Here is a 17,744-nt window from a genome sequence, read left to right on the forward strand (position 1 = left end):
TCTTGTATTTTGCTCGTTTGTGTTGATGTGTTTGCACATCTCTGTTGCTTGTGGGGCTCGCACACAAGAATTTCACTTGCATGTGCTGTGCCAGTGTGCCTGCACATGTGATGTGACAATAAAAGTGATTTGATTTGATTTGATTTGATTTTGATTTGATTTGATGTGGGTAAGAATGAAACAGAATTAGAGGCATATTTTAATGCATTTGAACATATTGCCATAGCCTTGCACTGGCCTAAAGAGGTTTGGCCTCTGCTGAGGCAGTGTAAACTGGTGGGTAAGGCGCAGGGGGTGTGTGCGGCTCTCACCGTTAAGGACAGTTTAGTGTATGATAGGGTACTGAGTGCCATTCTCAAAGCATATGAATTAGTGCCTGAAGCTTACAGAAAGCATTTCCGGTCCCTCCGTAGGCCCCCCACGCAAACCTTTCTTGAGTTTGCAAGGAAAAAGGAATATTGTTTGATAGGTGGAGTCAGGAGAGTGGTGTTGTAGATTTTACGGCATGATCCTGGGTCCTTTTGACCCAGCGTTTTGTGTTTTCTATTATTGTAATTTTGGTTCTGTTCTTCCTCGGTTAGTGTTCTTTTCTTTCTGCCCGTGTATATCTGTGTCTGGTCTGCATTTCTGAGTTTGTGTCATTACGTGTATGTGTTTCCTGTTTTACTTTGAAAGTCTCTGTCTTATGTCAGTGTGTTCTGTTTACGTTTCCCCTACCTCGTCAGCTGTTATGTCCCCCAAGCGTGTTTCCCTCCTGTTTCCCATCCCTGATTACTGGTATGTGTACTTATAGTGTGTGTTCACCCGTCCTAAACTAATTGGTCTGTGTTGTTTCCCTCGGTCTCCCTGTGTCTCTCTGTGTATTTCCCCGGACCTCCCTGCATCTTCGTTTCTGGTTTGTTTTGTTAGTTTTGCCCAGTTTAGGTTTTCCAGTTTCATGTCCACCCGCACCCGGCAGGGGGGGGAAATGATCCTTGGGGAGTCAGTTTTGGGACCAATCCTGGCCGAGAACAGGAGGGTGACTGCTGGTGGGTCGGTCCCTAAGTGTGCCCTGTGAATGCCAAAGTGGCGGCGGTAGTAAACTACCCTGTTCCTACCACCTGGCGGGAACTTAGGCGGTTCCTGGGCCTCGTGGGCTACTATCGGTGTTTCTGCTGGAACTTCTCAACCGTGGTGGCCCCTCTAACCCGCCTCTGTAGCCCAAAGGAACCTTTTTAGTGGACCACTGAGTGCCAACACATCTTTGATGGTGCTAAGTCCCTCCTGTGCAGTGCTGGCCGCCCCAGATTTCATTAGAGCATTCAGCCTGGAGGTGGACGCCAGTGCCATGGGGGCTCCAGAAGGGAACTGATGACATCAATAATCCAATCTCCTACTTCTAGAGATGGGCTCTACTAGTTCAGGAATACAACTTGGACATCAGACATAAAAAAGGGGTAGACAATATATTAGCGGATGCACTGTCCAGTGCACATCAGTTAACCACACAGAGCACTGGTTTTACTAGAGGTGGATTTTTAGGGCGTTACGGTCGGAGATTCTCCCTGTTGGAGAATGCTGTTTTTTCCTCCTCCCTCTCTCTCTCTCTCTCTCTCTTCCTGCCCTGTTTTTCAGGTTCTAGGTCCCATGGCTGAGAGTCCTTACGGCTTGTTAGCCATGGGATAAAAAAGGCGGGCATTCTGCAAGCTTCAGCCATTTGAAGTTTCACTTTACTGGACTTCTGTAAACTGAATCTGAATTTTCAGCTCCAAGAAAACTATAAAACACTGAAGAATTTCAAGCACATAACTAATTAACTTAAATCTTTCATTTATTATTCAGACTGGAGAATTGCAGGTTATCGGAGATCAGCTGTCTGGGCTTAGCACTGAAGTCCAATCCCTCCAACATGAGAGAGCTGTACCTGAGTCAGAACAACCTGCAGTATTCAGGAGTGAAACAGCTGTGTGGCTTTCTGGAGGGTCGAAACTGTAGACTGGAAACACTGGGGTAAGATGCCCTGTTTATGTTGTGCAGAAATGAAAGTATATAACATAAGTTTGAGTAAGAGAAAGGGTTTTCTACCCCAGCATAGACTTTCCCAGGGAGGCTGAGATGTGTGATCCCCCTATATTTGGAGCATTCCTTCCATGGTATGACAATATCCTCAGTTGAAGTCATCAGTGCTCCACCTGCACTATACACAGTGCAGGTGGAGCACCAGATTCTATCTGAGGCAATCTGAAAGTTTTTTTCCATGGCCTCCACGAACTCCTCCTTGACCCAAGTTTTTGTTACTGTGACTGCCCAAGCTGCGTTCTGCTTGGCCTGTTGGTACCTATTGGCTCCCTCCAAAGTCCCACAGGCTAACCAATCCAAATAGGACTGCTTCTTGAGCCTTATGGCTCCCTTCACCTCTGGTGCCCCCCATCTGATTTAGGGGTTACCACTATGACAGGCACCAACCTCCGTGTGGAGGTTGTAGCAGCTTCAGCAATGGAGCTGAACATGATTTATTGATGATCTATATACCCAGTTTCCCTTGGAATTCTGTTGAATCTCTGTCAGAGGGGGAGTTAATGATCTCGTGGATGGGGGCCTCTGCCAGGTGTTCCCAGTGCACCTTCACTATACATTTACTCCAAGCTGTCCAGCATCCTCCTCCGCTACCTTATCCAACTCATCACAAGCTGTTGATCAGTTGACAGCTCAGCGCCTCTCTTCACCAAAGTATCCAGAACATATGGCAGCAGATCTGATGATATGATAACAAAATTGATAACTAACCTGTGGCCTAGGGTATCCATGTGCACTGGACCCTGGTCCAGTGCTTAACCTCTTAAGCCCCAAGCCCACCTGATCTCCTGCCTTTTGCCCATGTATCAGGGGGCGTTGGGGCTTAAGAGGTTAACACAGGTTTCTGATTGGCTTTCAAGCAACTACCTCGTTCTAAACACGAACAAGACTGAGACCATGATCATAGCTCCTCCTGAGCTACATTCTAAAATTAATCAGGTTCTTGCCTCTTTCAGTTCTTCTGTCAAGTCAAATATTCAGAATCTTGGAGTAATATTTGACTCTTCTCTGGGCCTTGACTTTCATGTAATATCTTTGTCTTGTTCCTGTTTCTTTCACTTAAGAAACATCTCTAAACTGTGACATATGGTCTCTTTAGATGAACTGGAAAAATCTCATCCATGCATTTGTGTCATCACGTTTACTGTAATTCCCTGTTTACCAGCTTGGATAAATCACATTTCTCTCTCCTCCAGGCAATACAAAATGCAGCAGCCAGTCTACCAACTCGTTCTAGGAAGCGTGCTAACATTACTCCCATCTTATATTCTTTACACTGGCTTCCAATAGTGTTTAGAATTTGTTTTAAAATTCTTGTTTTATCATACAGAGCATTACATGGCCAGGCCCCAGATTATTTATCCAAGCTTCATATAAAATACACTGCTGCTCATCGTCTCCGCTCATAGACTCAGAGTCTGTTGGTTGTTCCCCGTACACGACTGAAGACGAAAGGGGACAGAGCCTTTCAGTCTGTTGCACCAAGGCTGTGGAACAGTCTACCACCACAATTACATATGGTTGACTGTGGATTCTTTTAAAAATCAGTTAAAAACTTTACTGTTCAAACAAGCATTTTGTTGATCTACGTATTTTATATTCTTCACATTATTTAACTTACATTTAACCTTTTACATTGTGTATAAGATCGATTGATTGTACTGTTTATTTTAAACTTTCTGCACAGCGCTTTGTGACTGCCTGTCTGTGAGAAGGGCTTAATAAATAAACTTAACTTACTTTCTTATGGACACCATTATGTTCAAACATGGTGTTTGTCATGGACAAACTGTGGTTTGCGCAGAAGTCCAGTAACAGAACACTGCTTGGGTTCAGATCTGTCAGGCCGTTCCTCCCAGTCACACCCCTCCAGGTCTCACTGTCATTGCCTACATGAGCATTGAAGTGTCCCAGAAAGGCAACAGAGTCCCAAGGTTAAGTAGCCTTAAGCACCCCACCCAGGGACTCCAAGAAGGTTGGGCACTCTGAACTGTGGTTTGACACATAAGCGCAGACAGCATTCAGGACCCATTCCCTGACCCTAAGGTGCAGGGAAAAAAAAACTCTCATCCACTGGAAAAAACCAAAGGGGAAACTAGAATAGCCACCCCCAGCCCGATGCCTCTCACCAAGATCTACTCCAGACTGAGTCTAGCCAGGTGTCTGGTTTTGGAGCCCAAGCTGTGCATTGAGGTGAGCACAACTATATCTAGTTGGTACCTCTCAACCTCACGCAGTAGCTCAGGCTCCCTCCCCAGCAGAGAAGTGACATTCCATGTCTCAGTCACTAGTCTCACCAGGACCAATGGGAGACCCTATCAGGAGGGCAAAGCCCTTGACAACACATACAACTTACCCACTGGGATCCCTGGGACACACAAATCCATGCACCACAATGAGGTAGCGATTCACAAAAGGGTGTATATATACAGTGGGATGCAAAAGTTTGGACAACCTTGTTAATAGTCATTATTTCCGTGTATAAATCGTTGGTTGTTACAATAAAAAATGTCAGTTAAATATATCATATAGGAGACACACAGTGATATTTGAGAAGTGAAATGAAGTTTATTGGATTTACAGAAAGTGTGTAATAATTGTTTAAACAAAATCAGGCAGGTGCATAAATTTGGGCACTGTTGTCATTTTATTGATTTCAAAACTTTTAGAACTAATTATCGGAACTCAAATTGGCTCGGTAAGCTCAGTGACCCCTGACCTACATACACAGGTGAATCCATTAATGAGAAAGAGTATTTAAGGTGGTCAATTGTAAGTTTCCCTCCTCTTTTAATATTCTCTGAAGAGTAGCAACATGAGGGTCTCAAAACAACTGTCAAATGACCTGAAGACAGAGATTGTTCACCATCATGGTTTAGGGGAAGGATACAGAAAGCTGTCTCAGAGATTTAAACTGTCTGTATCCACAGTTAGGAACATACTGAGAAAATGGAAGACCACAGACTCAGTTCAAGTTACGGCTCAAAGTGGCAGACCAAGAAAAATCTTGGATAGACAGAAGCGACGAATGGTGAGACCAGTCAGAGTCAACCCACAGACCAGCACCAAAGACCTACAACATCATGTTACAGCAGATGGAGTCACTGTGCATCGTTCAACCATTCGGCGCACTTTACACAAGGAGATGCTGTATGTGAGAGTGATGCAAAGGAAGCCTTTTCTCCACCCACAGCACAAACAGAGCCGCTTGAGGTATGCTAAAGCAAATTTGGACAAGCCAGCTTCATTCTGGAATAAGGTGCTGTGGACTGATGTAACTAAATTGAGTTATTTGGGCATAACAAGGGGCGTTATGCATGGAGGAAAAAGAACACAGCATTCCAAGAAAAACACCCGCTACCTACAGAAAAATATGGTGGTGGTTCCATCATGCTGTGGGGCTGTGTGGCCAGTGCAGGGACTGGGAATCTTGTAAAAGTTGAGGGACACATGGATTCCACTCAGCATCAGCAGTTTCTGGAGGCCAATGCATCTTTCAACAAGACAATGACCCGAAACACTGCTCTAAATCCACTAAGGCATTCATGCAGAGGAACAGGTACAACGTTCTGGAATGGCCATCTCAGTCCCCAGACCTGAATATTATTGAAAATCTGTGGTGTGAGTTAAAGAGAGCTGTCCATGCTCGGAAGCCATCAAACCTGAATGAACTAGAGATATTTTGTAAAGAGGAATGGTCCAAAATACCTTCAACCACAATCCAGACTCTCATTGGAACCCACAGGAAGCGTTTAGAGGCTGTAATTTCTGTAAAGGTGGATCTACTAAATATTGATTTCATTTCTTTTTTTGTGGTGCCCAAATTTATGCACCTGCCTGATTTTGTTTAAACAATTATTGCACGTTTTCTGTAAATCCAATAAACTTCATTTCACTTCTCAAATATCACTGTGTGTGTCTCCTATATGATATATTTAACTGACATTTTTTATTGTAACAACCAGTGATTTATACAGGAAAATAATGACCATTACAAGGTTGCCCAAACTTTTGCATGTTTAAATCCATGCATAGTTGAAATTTCAACGCCTTTATTTTTATATACACATACTTACATATATATCTCATAGGAACATCATCTTAATATTTCCATATTTAGTGAAACAGAAGTATACAGTCATTAATTTGTTTCACTCATTGTTCTGTTTATATTTTGGTATTTGTTATACTTCATTTAGAATTTTAATTTTCAGCTTCTGTGTTCAACTTCTACATTCTGGATCTTTTTCATCTCTAAACAGATAATACTTCCTATGCTTTATTCAGATTGAGGAGCTGCAGTTTGTCAGAGATCAGCTGCCTGTTTGCAGCTCTGAAGTCTAACCCTTCCCATCTTAAACATCTGGACCTGAGAGGGAACAAGCTGCAGGATTCGGGAATGAAACAGTTGTGTGGTTTTCTGGAGAGTCGGCAATGTAGACTGGAGACTCTGAGGTCAGAAACTGTGTTTTTGTTGTGCTGGCACTAAACTGACAGAAGACTGATATGATACTAAACCATAGTATTTTGACCGTTTCAGTCCAAAAGCTAAACATTTAAAACCCTAATATAAGAGAAGTCTTCGAAGTGATAATTTACTCTGATTTACCTTCTTTTTTTGTCAGGAAGAATTCAGACCAGGGCATTTTTTTTATTGGTTAATCTCTGAAGTATTTCTGATAGTATTATGGCCATTGTAGGTAAAGCCAATAAAAAGAAAAAGAGAAAACCATTATAGGGACAGGAGGTATATTATAACGTGGTACATTATTTACAAAAACAGGCAGAAAACAAGATCAGGGAAAACGAAAGATGTGTGGTCAGGAATGAAAAAGATCACAGAACAAGAACTATTAAACCGTGGGAAACCTAAATAGAGCCAATGTGTTTAACACCTTAAGTCTAGGACCCATCCAAACTCACCTCAGCTCAGGTACAGATATATGAAGGAAATACAAAAATACAATTAAGTACAATCAATGAAAAAAGTAAGATAATACACTATATACAATGGTAGCATACACAGTATGTGATGGATATAGTTGGAAATATGGAAGACAAACTATATAGCTTGGAAGGTCATGGAAGGTCCATTTTTACAGCACATCTTCAATCTTAGTTTGAGCCAGGAGAAGATACCATTACTCTGGAAAACATCCTGTTTTGTCTCAATATTGATGAACTCTGCCCCATCTGCCCTCTATTGCACACTTGTTACCTTAACATCTTACGTCATTACTTTTTTTTTTTTTTTAAAACTCGGCTTGGCCAGTCTTAGGCTCCAGAGGGCTACCTCTCTTGACCGATGGCAGTTTACTTTCTCAACTTTTAAGTTGAGGAGTTACCAAATTGTGTTTTGTTGAAAATCATGTACTATGATTATGTATTTCATCTGGATACTGCAACTGAGCAGAAAAAAAATATGGTGTCTTTAAAAGTATTGCTTTCTTAAAAAATACGAGTAAGCCATAGTATAATTTAGCTTATTTGAAAGCAAAGAAAGTTATAGATATTTCTATAGTTTGAACACCTTAACACTAATCTGGCTGCCTTGTTCTTGACTAACTGAAGTCTGATCAGATCTGTCTTATTAGCTGCTGACCAAATGATTGAACAGTACTCTAGATGAGATAATACTAGTGCATTAATGACACCTTTCATAATTGACAAAAAAAGTAATATAAAAGGAGCATTTCCTAGCCATAGCTATGCACTGTCCCATTTTCTTAATAACACAGTCAATGTGCTGAGACCATGAAAGGTGGTGGTTTATAGTAACACCAAGTAATTTAATCTGGGTCACCTGTTCTAGTACCATTGGGGTGATTGTGGCTCAAGAGTTGGGGGTTCGCCTTGTAATCGGAAGGTTGCCGGTTCGAGCCCCGGCTTGGGCAGTCTCAGTCGTTGTGTCCTTGGGCAAGACACTTCACCTGTTGCCTACTGGTGGTGGTCAGAGGGCCCGGTGGCGCCAGTGTCCGGCAGCCTGGCCTCTGTCAGTGCGCCCCAGGGTGGCTGTGGCTACAATGTGGCTTGCCATCACCAGTGTGTGAATGTGTGTGTGTGAATGGGTGGATGACTGGATATGTAAAGCGCTTTGGGGTCCTTAGGGACTAGTAAAGCGCTATATAAATACAGGCCATTTACCATTCCAGCTATGGAAAGATTTAGTTGTGGGTTAGTTGTGACTAAGCGTACTCTACTTCCTATTAACATAGATTTTAGATGTTTAAAATCATGTTAATTTTACTTAGCCAGTAAAACACGTTCAGCAAATCTTGTTGCAATACGTTGGTCAATTCAGAGTTGCCACTGGCTGAATAAAACATGGTGGAATCATCAGCATACATTACAAGATGAGATTTATCCAAGACATACGGCAGATCATTTGTGAAAACTGAATAGAGAAGTGGACGCCAAGCCAAGCCAAGAAGAAAAAGACATGGTGAGATATTTTTGGAGGCCCAAGCCTGAGTTGAACACCATTTCTAACCTTGGAGAAATGGTAAATATGGTGGAGGGCTTCATATACCTGGGTGTTCACCTTATTAATAGACTGGACTGGAAGTGTGTCATTGACTCATTGAGTAAAGACTATTGTAGTCTCTACTTCTGGAGGAAGCGTAATTTAAAAAAAAATTATAAAAAACATTTACAAATAATTTTTAATGTAGTGCAATCTGTTGCTAGTGAAATTTCCTTTGCAGCTATCTGTTGAGATAACAGCTTCAGAGTCATACCACCAGAAAGGTGGTATGACGTGCAATATACTGCTAACAATATTCAGCCCATCCAAATAATTGAATTCAGGTGTTCCAATCACCTCCAGTTCCCCAGGTGTACAAAATCAAACACCTAGACATGAAGACTGCTTTTGTAAACATTTGTTACAGAATGGGTTGCTTATAGCAAAGTGAAAGTGCTAAAAATTGATTCTGTTTATCTGGACATAGGATTTTCAGTGGAAGAAGCATTTCGTCACTCATCCAAGTGACTTCTTCAGTCTCAGCTGACTGCAGGTTTCCAACCTTACAGGGGGTGCAGAATTATTAGGCAAGTTGTATTTTTGAGGAATAATTTTATTATTGAACAACAACCATGTTCTCAATGAACCCAAAAAACTCATTAATATCAAAGCTGAATGTTTTTGGAAGTAGTTTTTAGTTTGTTTTTAGTTTTAGCTATTTTAGGGGGATATCTGTGTGTGCAGGTGACTATTACTGTGCATAATTATTAGACAACTTAACAAAAAACAAATATATACCCATTTCAATTATTTATTTTTACCAGTGTAACCAATATAACATCTCCACATTCACAAATATACATTTCTGACATTCAAAAACAAAACAAAAACAAATCAGCGACCAATATAGCCACCTTTCTTTGCAAGGACACTCAAAAGCCTGCCATCCATGGATTCTGTCAGTGTTTTGATCTGTTCACCATCAACATTGCGTGCAGCAGCAACCACAGCCTCCCAGACACTGTTCAGAGAGGTGTACTGTTTTCCCTCCTTGTAAATCTCACATTTGATGATGGACCACAGGTTCTCAATGGAGTTCAGATCAGGTGAACAAGGTGGCCATGTCATTAGTTTTTCTTCTTTTATACCGTTTCTTGCCAGCCATGCTGTGGAGTACTTGGACACGTGTGATGGAGCATTGTCCTGCATGAAAATAATGTTTTTCTTGAAGGATGCAGACTTCTTCCTGTACCACTGCTTGAAGAAGGTGTCTTCCAGAAACTGGCAGTAGGACTGGGAGTTGAGCTTGACTCCATCCTCAACCCGAAAAGGCCCCACAAGCTCATCTTTGATGATACCAGCCCAAACCAGTACTCCACCTCCACCTTGCTGGCGTCTGAGTGGGACTGGAGCTCTCTGCCCTTTACCAATCCAGCCACGGGCCCATCCATCTGGCCCATCAAGACTCACTCTCATTTCATCAGTCCATAAAACCTTAGAAAAACCAGTCTTGAGATATTTCTTGGCCCAGTCTTGACGTTTCAGCTTGTGTGTCTTGTTCAGTGGTGGTCGTCTTTCAGCCTTTCTTACCTTGGCCATGTCTCTGAGTATTGCACACCTTGTGCTTTTGGGCACTCCAGTGATGTTGCAGCTCTGAAATATGGCCAAACTGGTGGCAAGTGGCATCTTGGCAGCTGCACGCTTGACTTTTCTCAGTTCATGGGCAGTTATTTTGTGCCTTGGTTTTTCCACAAACTTCTTGCGACCCTGTTGACTATTTTGAATGAAACGCTTGATTGTTCGATGATCACGCTTCAGAAGCTTTGCAATTTTGAGACTGCTGCATCCCTCTGCAAGATAACTCACTATTCTTGACTTTTCTGAGCCTCTCAAGTCCTTCATTTTGCCAAAGGAAAGGACGTTGCCTAATAATTATGCACACCTGATATAGGGTGTTGATGTCATTAGACCACACCCCTTCTCATTAAAGAGATGCACATCACCTAATATGCTTAATTGGTAGTAGGCTTTCGAGCCTATACAGCTTGGAGTAAGACAACATGCATGAAGAGGATGATGTGGACAAAATTGTCACGGTTTGCGGGGCAAGCCGTGTGGAGTTGAAATAGGACCCAAAATGCGGCAGCTCTGGTGCAGATGAGTGTTTATTTGACAACCGAAAATACAAACAGCAACGGTGTGGGTACCATGAAACAGGAAAACCTAAACTGGGTAGAACTAATAACACAAACCAGAAACGAGGATGCAGGGAGGTCCGGGGAAATACATACGGGAAGACGCAGGGAGACCGAGGGGAAACAACAAAGACGAACCAGCAACTACCATGACAGAAGACACAACTTAAATACACTCAGAGAACACAGGGAGATTACACACAGGTGGGGAACACAGGTGACACTGATAAACATAACGAGACAGGGCAGGAGTGAACACAACATGACGCATACTGACGAGAGACTGTCAAAGTAAAACAGGAAGTACACAGAGGTTAAGACAGGAGGAGAGAGAGCACGGGGAGAACACAGACATAACAGGCTGGGGGAAACATGGACTAAACACAAAGAGAGACGAGAGCTCATAAATACACAGAGGGGCACAAAGGGGGTAAGAGTCACAAAGGGAAAACACTTAGGGAACACCACAACAGGACACCTCAGAAAACATGGCCTAAATAAGGAGTGAAAATACAAGGAACCAAGAATACTGGGCCAACATGGCCCAGGACCATGACAAAAATACTCATTTGCCTAATAAGATAAGATAAGATAAGATAACCTTTATTAGTCCCACACGTGGGAATTTTTTTTTTTTTTTTTTTTTTTTAATAATTCTGCACTCCCTGTATAAACAGTACATTTGCATAATGACAAACTAGAACCACTGAATGAACAATGAGCTGTGAGGTCAGTTTCATGATGATTAGCATTTAAATTGTCATGTCCATGGATCACTAGCCATGAGTACCATTCACAGACAGTTGAGAATTGCTGAAGTTACAGGATTGTAAGATGGTGAAATGGTCACTAAAAAGGCTATGCCCAGATGAACAGAATCAATTCTTTGGGATTTCCTTACGTAGATGATTGAGCATGCATCATGACAAAGTGGAAGTGATTGAACATGGCAGCAAATGAAGTCAGAGTGGGGTTAGTGGTTTTTCAGGAGTTGAGATTGTTCCCCTTGTTTCAGTGAAAGGAACTCTTAATGCTTCAGCATAACAAGACATTGAATTCAATTCAATTCAATTCAATTTTATTTATATAGCACCAAATAACAACAAAAGTCGCCTCAAGGCACTTCATAAATACAGAGAAAAACCCAACAATCATATGACCCCCTATGAGCAAGCACATTGGCGACAGTGCGAAGGAAAAACTCCCTTTTAACAGGAAGAAACATCCGGCAGAACCAAGCTCGGGGAGGGGTGGCCATCTGCTGCGACCAGTTGGGGAGAGAGAAGGAAGACAGGATAAAGACATGCTGTGGAAGAGAGACAGAGGTTAATAACAGATATGATTCAATGCAGAGAGGTCTATTAATATATAGTGAGTGAGAAAGGTGACTGGAAAGGAAAAACTCAATGCATCATGGGAATCCCCCAGCAGCCTACGTGTATTGCAGCATAAATAAGGGAGGATTCAGGGTCACCTGGTCCAGCCCTAACTATATGCTTTAGCAAAAAGGAAAGTTTGAAGCCTAATCTTAAAAGTAGAGATAGTGTCTGTCTCCTGAATCCAAACTGGAAGCTGGTTCCACAGAAGAGGGGCCTGAAAACTGAAGGTTCTGCCTCCCATTCTACTTTTAAATACTCTAGGAACAACAAGTAGGCCTGCAGAGCGAGAGTGAAGTGCTCTAATAGGGTGATATGGTACTACAAGGTCATTAAGATAAGATGGGGCCTGATTATTTAAGGCCTTGTATGTGAGGAGCATGAATTTGAATTCAATTCTGGATTTAACAGGAAGCCAATGAAGGGAAGCCAAAACAGGAGAAATGTGCTCTCTCTTTCTAGTCCCTGTCAGGACTCTTGTTGAAGCATTTTGGATTAGCTGAAGGCTTTTCAGGGAGTTTTTTGGACATCCTGATAATAATGAATTACAGTCGTCCAGCCTGGAAGTAATAAATGCATGAACTAGTTTTTCAGCGTCACTCTGAGACAGGATATTTCTAATTTTAGAGATGTTGCACAAATGGAAGAAAGCAGTCTTACATATTTGTTTAATATGTGCATTGAAGGACATATCCTGGTCAAAAATGACTCCAAGGTACCTCACAGTGTTACTGGAGGCCAAGGTAATGCCATCCAGAGTAAGAATCTGCTTAGATACCATATTTCTAAGATTTTCAGGGCCGAGTACAATAACCTCAGTTTTATCTGAATTAAGAAGCAATGACAATGTTATGCTCCCAAATTTTTGGGAAAAGTTTGGTGATGGCCCTTTCTGCTCCAACATGACTGCTCACCAGTGCAGAAACGAAGACACATAAAGATATGGATAAGTGAGTTTGGTGTGGAACAATTTGACTGGCCTGTACAGAGTGCTGACCGCCTGAGTTCTTGAAACAGCTTTATTACTACAGTCACAGGCAACTAAAATACAAAGAACTGAAGTAAACATACACTGAGAAATATTAGCAATGAAACTACACTGGACACTAACAGGACACACAGCTGGCGAAATAAGGGAGATCACGACAATGCACAGCTAGAGATACAGACAATATAAACAGGAGAGGAAACAGGGGAAGCAAAAATGATCATGATGCATGCAGGACAAGTGGCTATCAGAATAAAACAGAAAACAGATGATATACACAAGGAAAGGGGAAACAGACACTGATTTTGACTAAACATGGAACCAGAGAGAGACAACAAGGCCAGAAAAAGTATAATTAAACTCAGTACTACAAAACAATAAAACAGAAACTTAACACAAGACACTGTCAAAATAAGGCTGAAAGTACAGATTGCAGAGACACAACCTCGACACACAAAAAGAAAGTGAAAAACAGAGACAAAACTGACAACACAAGAAGGGACATGGGGGAAGCATAATAACAGAAACCTAAACCTAGATAACAAACTAACCTGGGGATACACAGAGGGATTACAAAGAATGAAAATGAAATGAATGGAAATGCTTTTGGATGTCCTATATTAGTCCTATATTAAATGTCTTTGTCATTCTGCAATATAATTTCCTTAATTCAGATTGATGGGCTGCTGTTTGTCAGAGATTAGCTGTACTCCTTTGGGCTCAGCTCTGAAGTCCAACCCCTCCTATCTGAGAGAACTGGACCTGAGTCACAACAACGACCTGCAGGATTCAGGAGTGAAGCAGCTCTGTGGTTTTCTGGAGAGTCGGCACTGTAGACTGGAGATTCTGAGGTCAGACAAGTCATTTTTTAAACTTATGATATAAAGACTGTGGTGACACAAAGCTCATGTTATAATAATTCTCTTAGATTATATATTAGAGGTGCAAGGTCGGATGACAGAATGCAAAAATAGCTAAAGAAATAATGGTTTCTGGCTGCTTGAAAGATGTGCAAAAACCAAACATCAGTGTATATAAAAAAAAAAAATCTAAATATGAGGAATCACAGAAAAACAGCAAAGGTCAAACCTAAACAGTGCATGGAAGATACAGAGGCCATAACAAAACAACAAAAGGAAAGAAATGAAAAACAATAGAAAAAAAAACAAACAAAAGACTGTATGTACACAAAGAAGGCTGAATAAACAAAATGAAATAGATAGGGAATGTGGCATGGAGAAACACCTCTTGACAGCGCCAAATCACAACTACTGTCACCTCAAGGCGCTTTATATTGTAAGCTAGACCCTACAATAATAGATACAGAGAAAAACCTAATAATCATATGACGTCCTGTGAGCAAGCACTTTGGCAACAGTGGGAAGGAAAAACTCCCTTTTAACAGGAAGAAACCTCCGGCAGAATCAGGCTCAGGGACGGGAGGGGCCATCTGCTGTGACCGGTTGGGGAGAGAGAAGGAAGACAGGTTAAAGACATGCTGTGAAAGAGAGACAGAGATTAATAACAGATATGATTCAGTGCAGAGAGGTCTATTAACACATAGTGATTGAAGAAGAGACACCCAGTGAATCATGGGAATCCCCCAGCAGCCTACACCTATTGCAGAGAGGTGACATTGATTTCACTAGAACCAGTTTTGGATTAGATTAAAAACCCCAGGGACTTCACCCCTGACCATTGCCTACTTCATTCTGCAGAGGATCCCCATAGCTCCTCTTGTGATTGGTGGGTCCAAAAGAGGGTGGATCCATGTTGCTCTTTCAGATTGAGCCCAGGGAGGTCCCATGGGCCAAAGCTGGGCCAATTAAAAAAAAATAAAAAAAATAAAAGATATTCATTTAAGTTATTTAAGGTAAAAAACATGTATCTCATAGGAAAATAGCAATAGCCTCAAAAGACATAGAGATACACCTTTCAACACTTTTCAAAGCATTTCTTAAAGAATTTTGGCATGTGCTGTTTGGATTTTTCTTTTTCTGAATTTATATATATTCTCTAAACTTTCTTGTGTGCGGAAGAGATATGAAACACTGAGTAATTTAATTTAGAAACTTTGTCTAATGAATTTATGTTCTTTCTTCAGACTGGATAGCTGCAGTTTGTCCGAAATCAGTTGTGCAGCTCTGGCCTCAGCTCTGAAATCCAACCCCTCACATCTAAAAGAGCTAGACTTAACTGACAATAAACTGAAAGATGCAGACATGAGGCAGCTGTGTGATCTGGTGGAGAAACCAAATTGTGGACTGAAGACTCTGAGGTCAGTGGATGGTTTAAGTGTGCCCATGTTGCTTTACATTTATTACTAAATGTATGTATTTTCTTTTAATATTTTCTGTAAACCTATAGCCTATGAGGCTGATTTTCCCCATGTAATTGTGAGATATTTGTATAGCTTTGTAGATAGCTGGATCAAGTCACAGATTTGTAAGTAATGTTTAATTCCTGCCACCTTAAAGGCTTGTAGCGCATAACCTATTGATACAGATAGCTTAATCATATTTAAGATTGAAACATTAATTAACTGTAGAACTTATTTGAGCAGTCTTGTAGCATTACGTCGATGATGGTTTGGGGAAAGTGACTATTGAAGCCAGAATGATCAATCTGAATAAAAGAGTCTAAAGTGGAGGTCGAGCTGTCATACCTTCAGTCAAGCGAAGGCTAGTTTGACTTTGTCTGCTGATGTCTAAATATCCCCCCTCCACTGAAAAAAATTAAGTCGTTTCCCATGTTCACAAATGTCTATGTATATTTGCAGGTGGAAGCTCTGATAAACTTGTGTATGCTGACAGAGAGTGACCTGTGTCCTGATGATATGGAGAGGCTGAAGAAGCAGTAGCTTGTGTGTACAGATCCTGTGAATGGGAAAGATCACAGATTTTTGAAGATAGAAGACCTCAACAAGCACAAAGAATTAGATGGAAAGGTCATGTAAAATGTTAAAAAAAATAATCTGTTGCACTAATTACCATGAAATCCAACTTTTAACTGTAATGTAATAGGATGATGGTGTGATTCAACTTGTGTTATCGTAATGAAAACAAAAAATAAGGATGAAAAGATAAATGAAGGTTGACATTGGTTATAAGCTGATTAAACCTTTGATCTATAACTGTACAATAGGGAAGTGAAAGCGCTGCGGATATCTTATGTGGAGATGGTCAGTGGAGAGGTGCCATCAACATTATTTGTATTTACATGTTCAATGCAGATGACACAAATATACTGTGTGCAGGTGGGGAATTGCCACAGGTTTTGGAAATGATCACACAGGAATTAACGATATTAAAGAAGTGGTTTGATATAAATAAATTATCATTGAATCTCGATAAAACCAAATTTATGTTGTTTGGAAACCAAAAGAAAAACATCGAAGTAGAAATATGTGTTGACAATGTATATTTAGAAAGAGTAAATGAAATAAAATTTCTTGGGGTGATCATTGACCACAAGCTCTGTTGGAAGCCACACATTACTTATGTTCGGGGGAAATTGGCACGGGGCATTGCCGTCCTGGGAAAAGCAAAGCATATGTTGGATCAGAAAGCACTGCACATTTTATACTGTGCTTTACTACTGCCATATATGAGCTACTGTGTAGAGGTCTGGGGAAACACATACAAAAGTAACACACAAACAATAACTATAATACAGAAAAGGGCCATTAGATTAATAAATAATGTAGGGTACAGGGACTATACAAATGCACTCTTTGTCAAAATGCAAGCTATTAAATTCCAAGACTTGGTGAAGCTTAAAACAGCGCAAATAATGTATAAAGTCAGAAATAAATTGCTTCCCAAAGAAATCTGTAAATTGTTCATAGAAAGAGAAGGTGGGTATAACTTAAGAGGGAAATGGAATTTAAAAATACAAAGTGCTAGAACAACTTTAAGAACTATGTCAATCTCAATTGCAGGAGTTAAATTATGGAACAGTCTAACAGAAGAAATAAAAGACAGTCAAAACATAAAACAGTTTAAAGTAAAATATAAAAACCTAATTTTAAATAAGTATAAGAATGAAGAAAACGGGGTTAACCCAGGACGGTAATGTTGCTGGTAATGGTGTTGCGGTTCTTTTTTGGTTGTTTTTTTGTTTTGTTTTGGTTTGTTGTTTTTCCATAACTTGTGTATCTGCAAATATACACATTCTGTATTTTTCATATGAAAGAAACTATACTGTGGTGGGGCTTGCTAATTTCTTGTTTTTGATTTATGTATGTTATGTTTTGTTTTACTTCATATGTTTATATGTTTCATATGTTGTTTGTTTAATTTAAGACAAAAAAAATTAAATGAATGAGAGGTAAAACTTGAGGGGGTAGGGACAAATAAGTAAATACTTCAGCCTACTCCTTTTCAAACAAATAATGGAATGATATTTTGTAATGATTGTGAAGGCACATGTTTGAAATGTTTGAAATAAAAATGAACTGAACTGAAAAATTTTATTCTGTTCTTTCTCACAATAAACTTCTGTCTACACCAAAAAGCTGCTGGTGTCCCAGAATTTTAATTTTAACTAACACAGCTTTAGGTCCCTTTAATTGGACCCACAGGCAGATTTGGTTTGCTGCAGGACACTCAGCTATCTTCACGTTTAACAAAATGACACATCTGACAGATTAGCAGAGTATAACAGAG

The 17,744-nt window shown here is 40.6% G+C and overlaps 1 protein-coding gene across 2 annotated transcripts in view; it reads left to right on the forward strand.

Moving 5' to 3' along the window:
• The window catches only part of LOC146702429 (NACHT, LRR and PYD domains-containing protein 3-like), a 40,377-nt gene extending 22,775 nt beyond the window's left edge, over window positions 1-17,602 (forward strand). For both annotated transcript variants that reach the window (XM_085469057.1, XM_085469058.1), the window contains 5 exons: window positions 1,822-1,989; window positions 6,343-6,510; window positions 13,752-13,928; window positions 15,182-15,355; window positions 15,857-17,602. In XM_085469057.1, the coding sequence (XP_085325183.1) occupies window positions 1,822-1,989; window positions 6,343-6,510; window positions 13,752-13,928; window positions 15,182-15,355; window positions 15,857-15,869 (700 nt within the window). In that variant the 3' untranslated portion in view covers window positions 15,870-17,602. The remainder of the gene's footprint in view (window positions 1-1,821; window positions 1,990-6,342; window positions 6,511-13,751; window positions 13,929-15,181; window positions 15,356-15,856) is intronic.
• Window positions 17,603-17,744: the final 142 nt, after the last annotated feature.

This window comes from Copadichromis virginalis, linkage group LG9 (genome assembly GCF_057382275.1).
Source record: "Copadichromis virginalis isolate Kocher_CV1m ecotype Utaka linkage group LG9, C_Virginalis_male_GT1.1, whole genome shotgun sequence".
NCBI lineage: Eukaryota > Metazoa > Chordata > Actinopteri > Cichliformes > Cichlidae > Copadichromis > Copadichromis virginalis.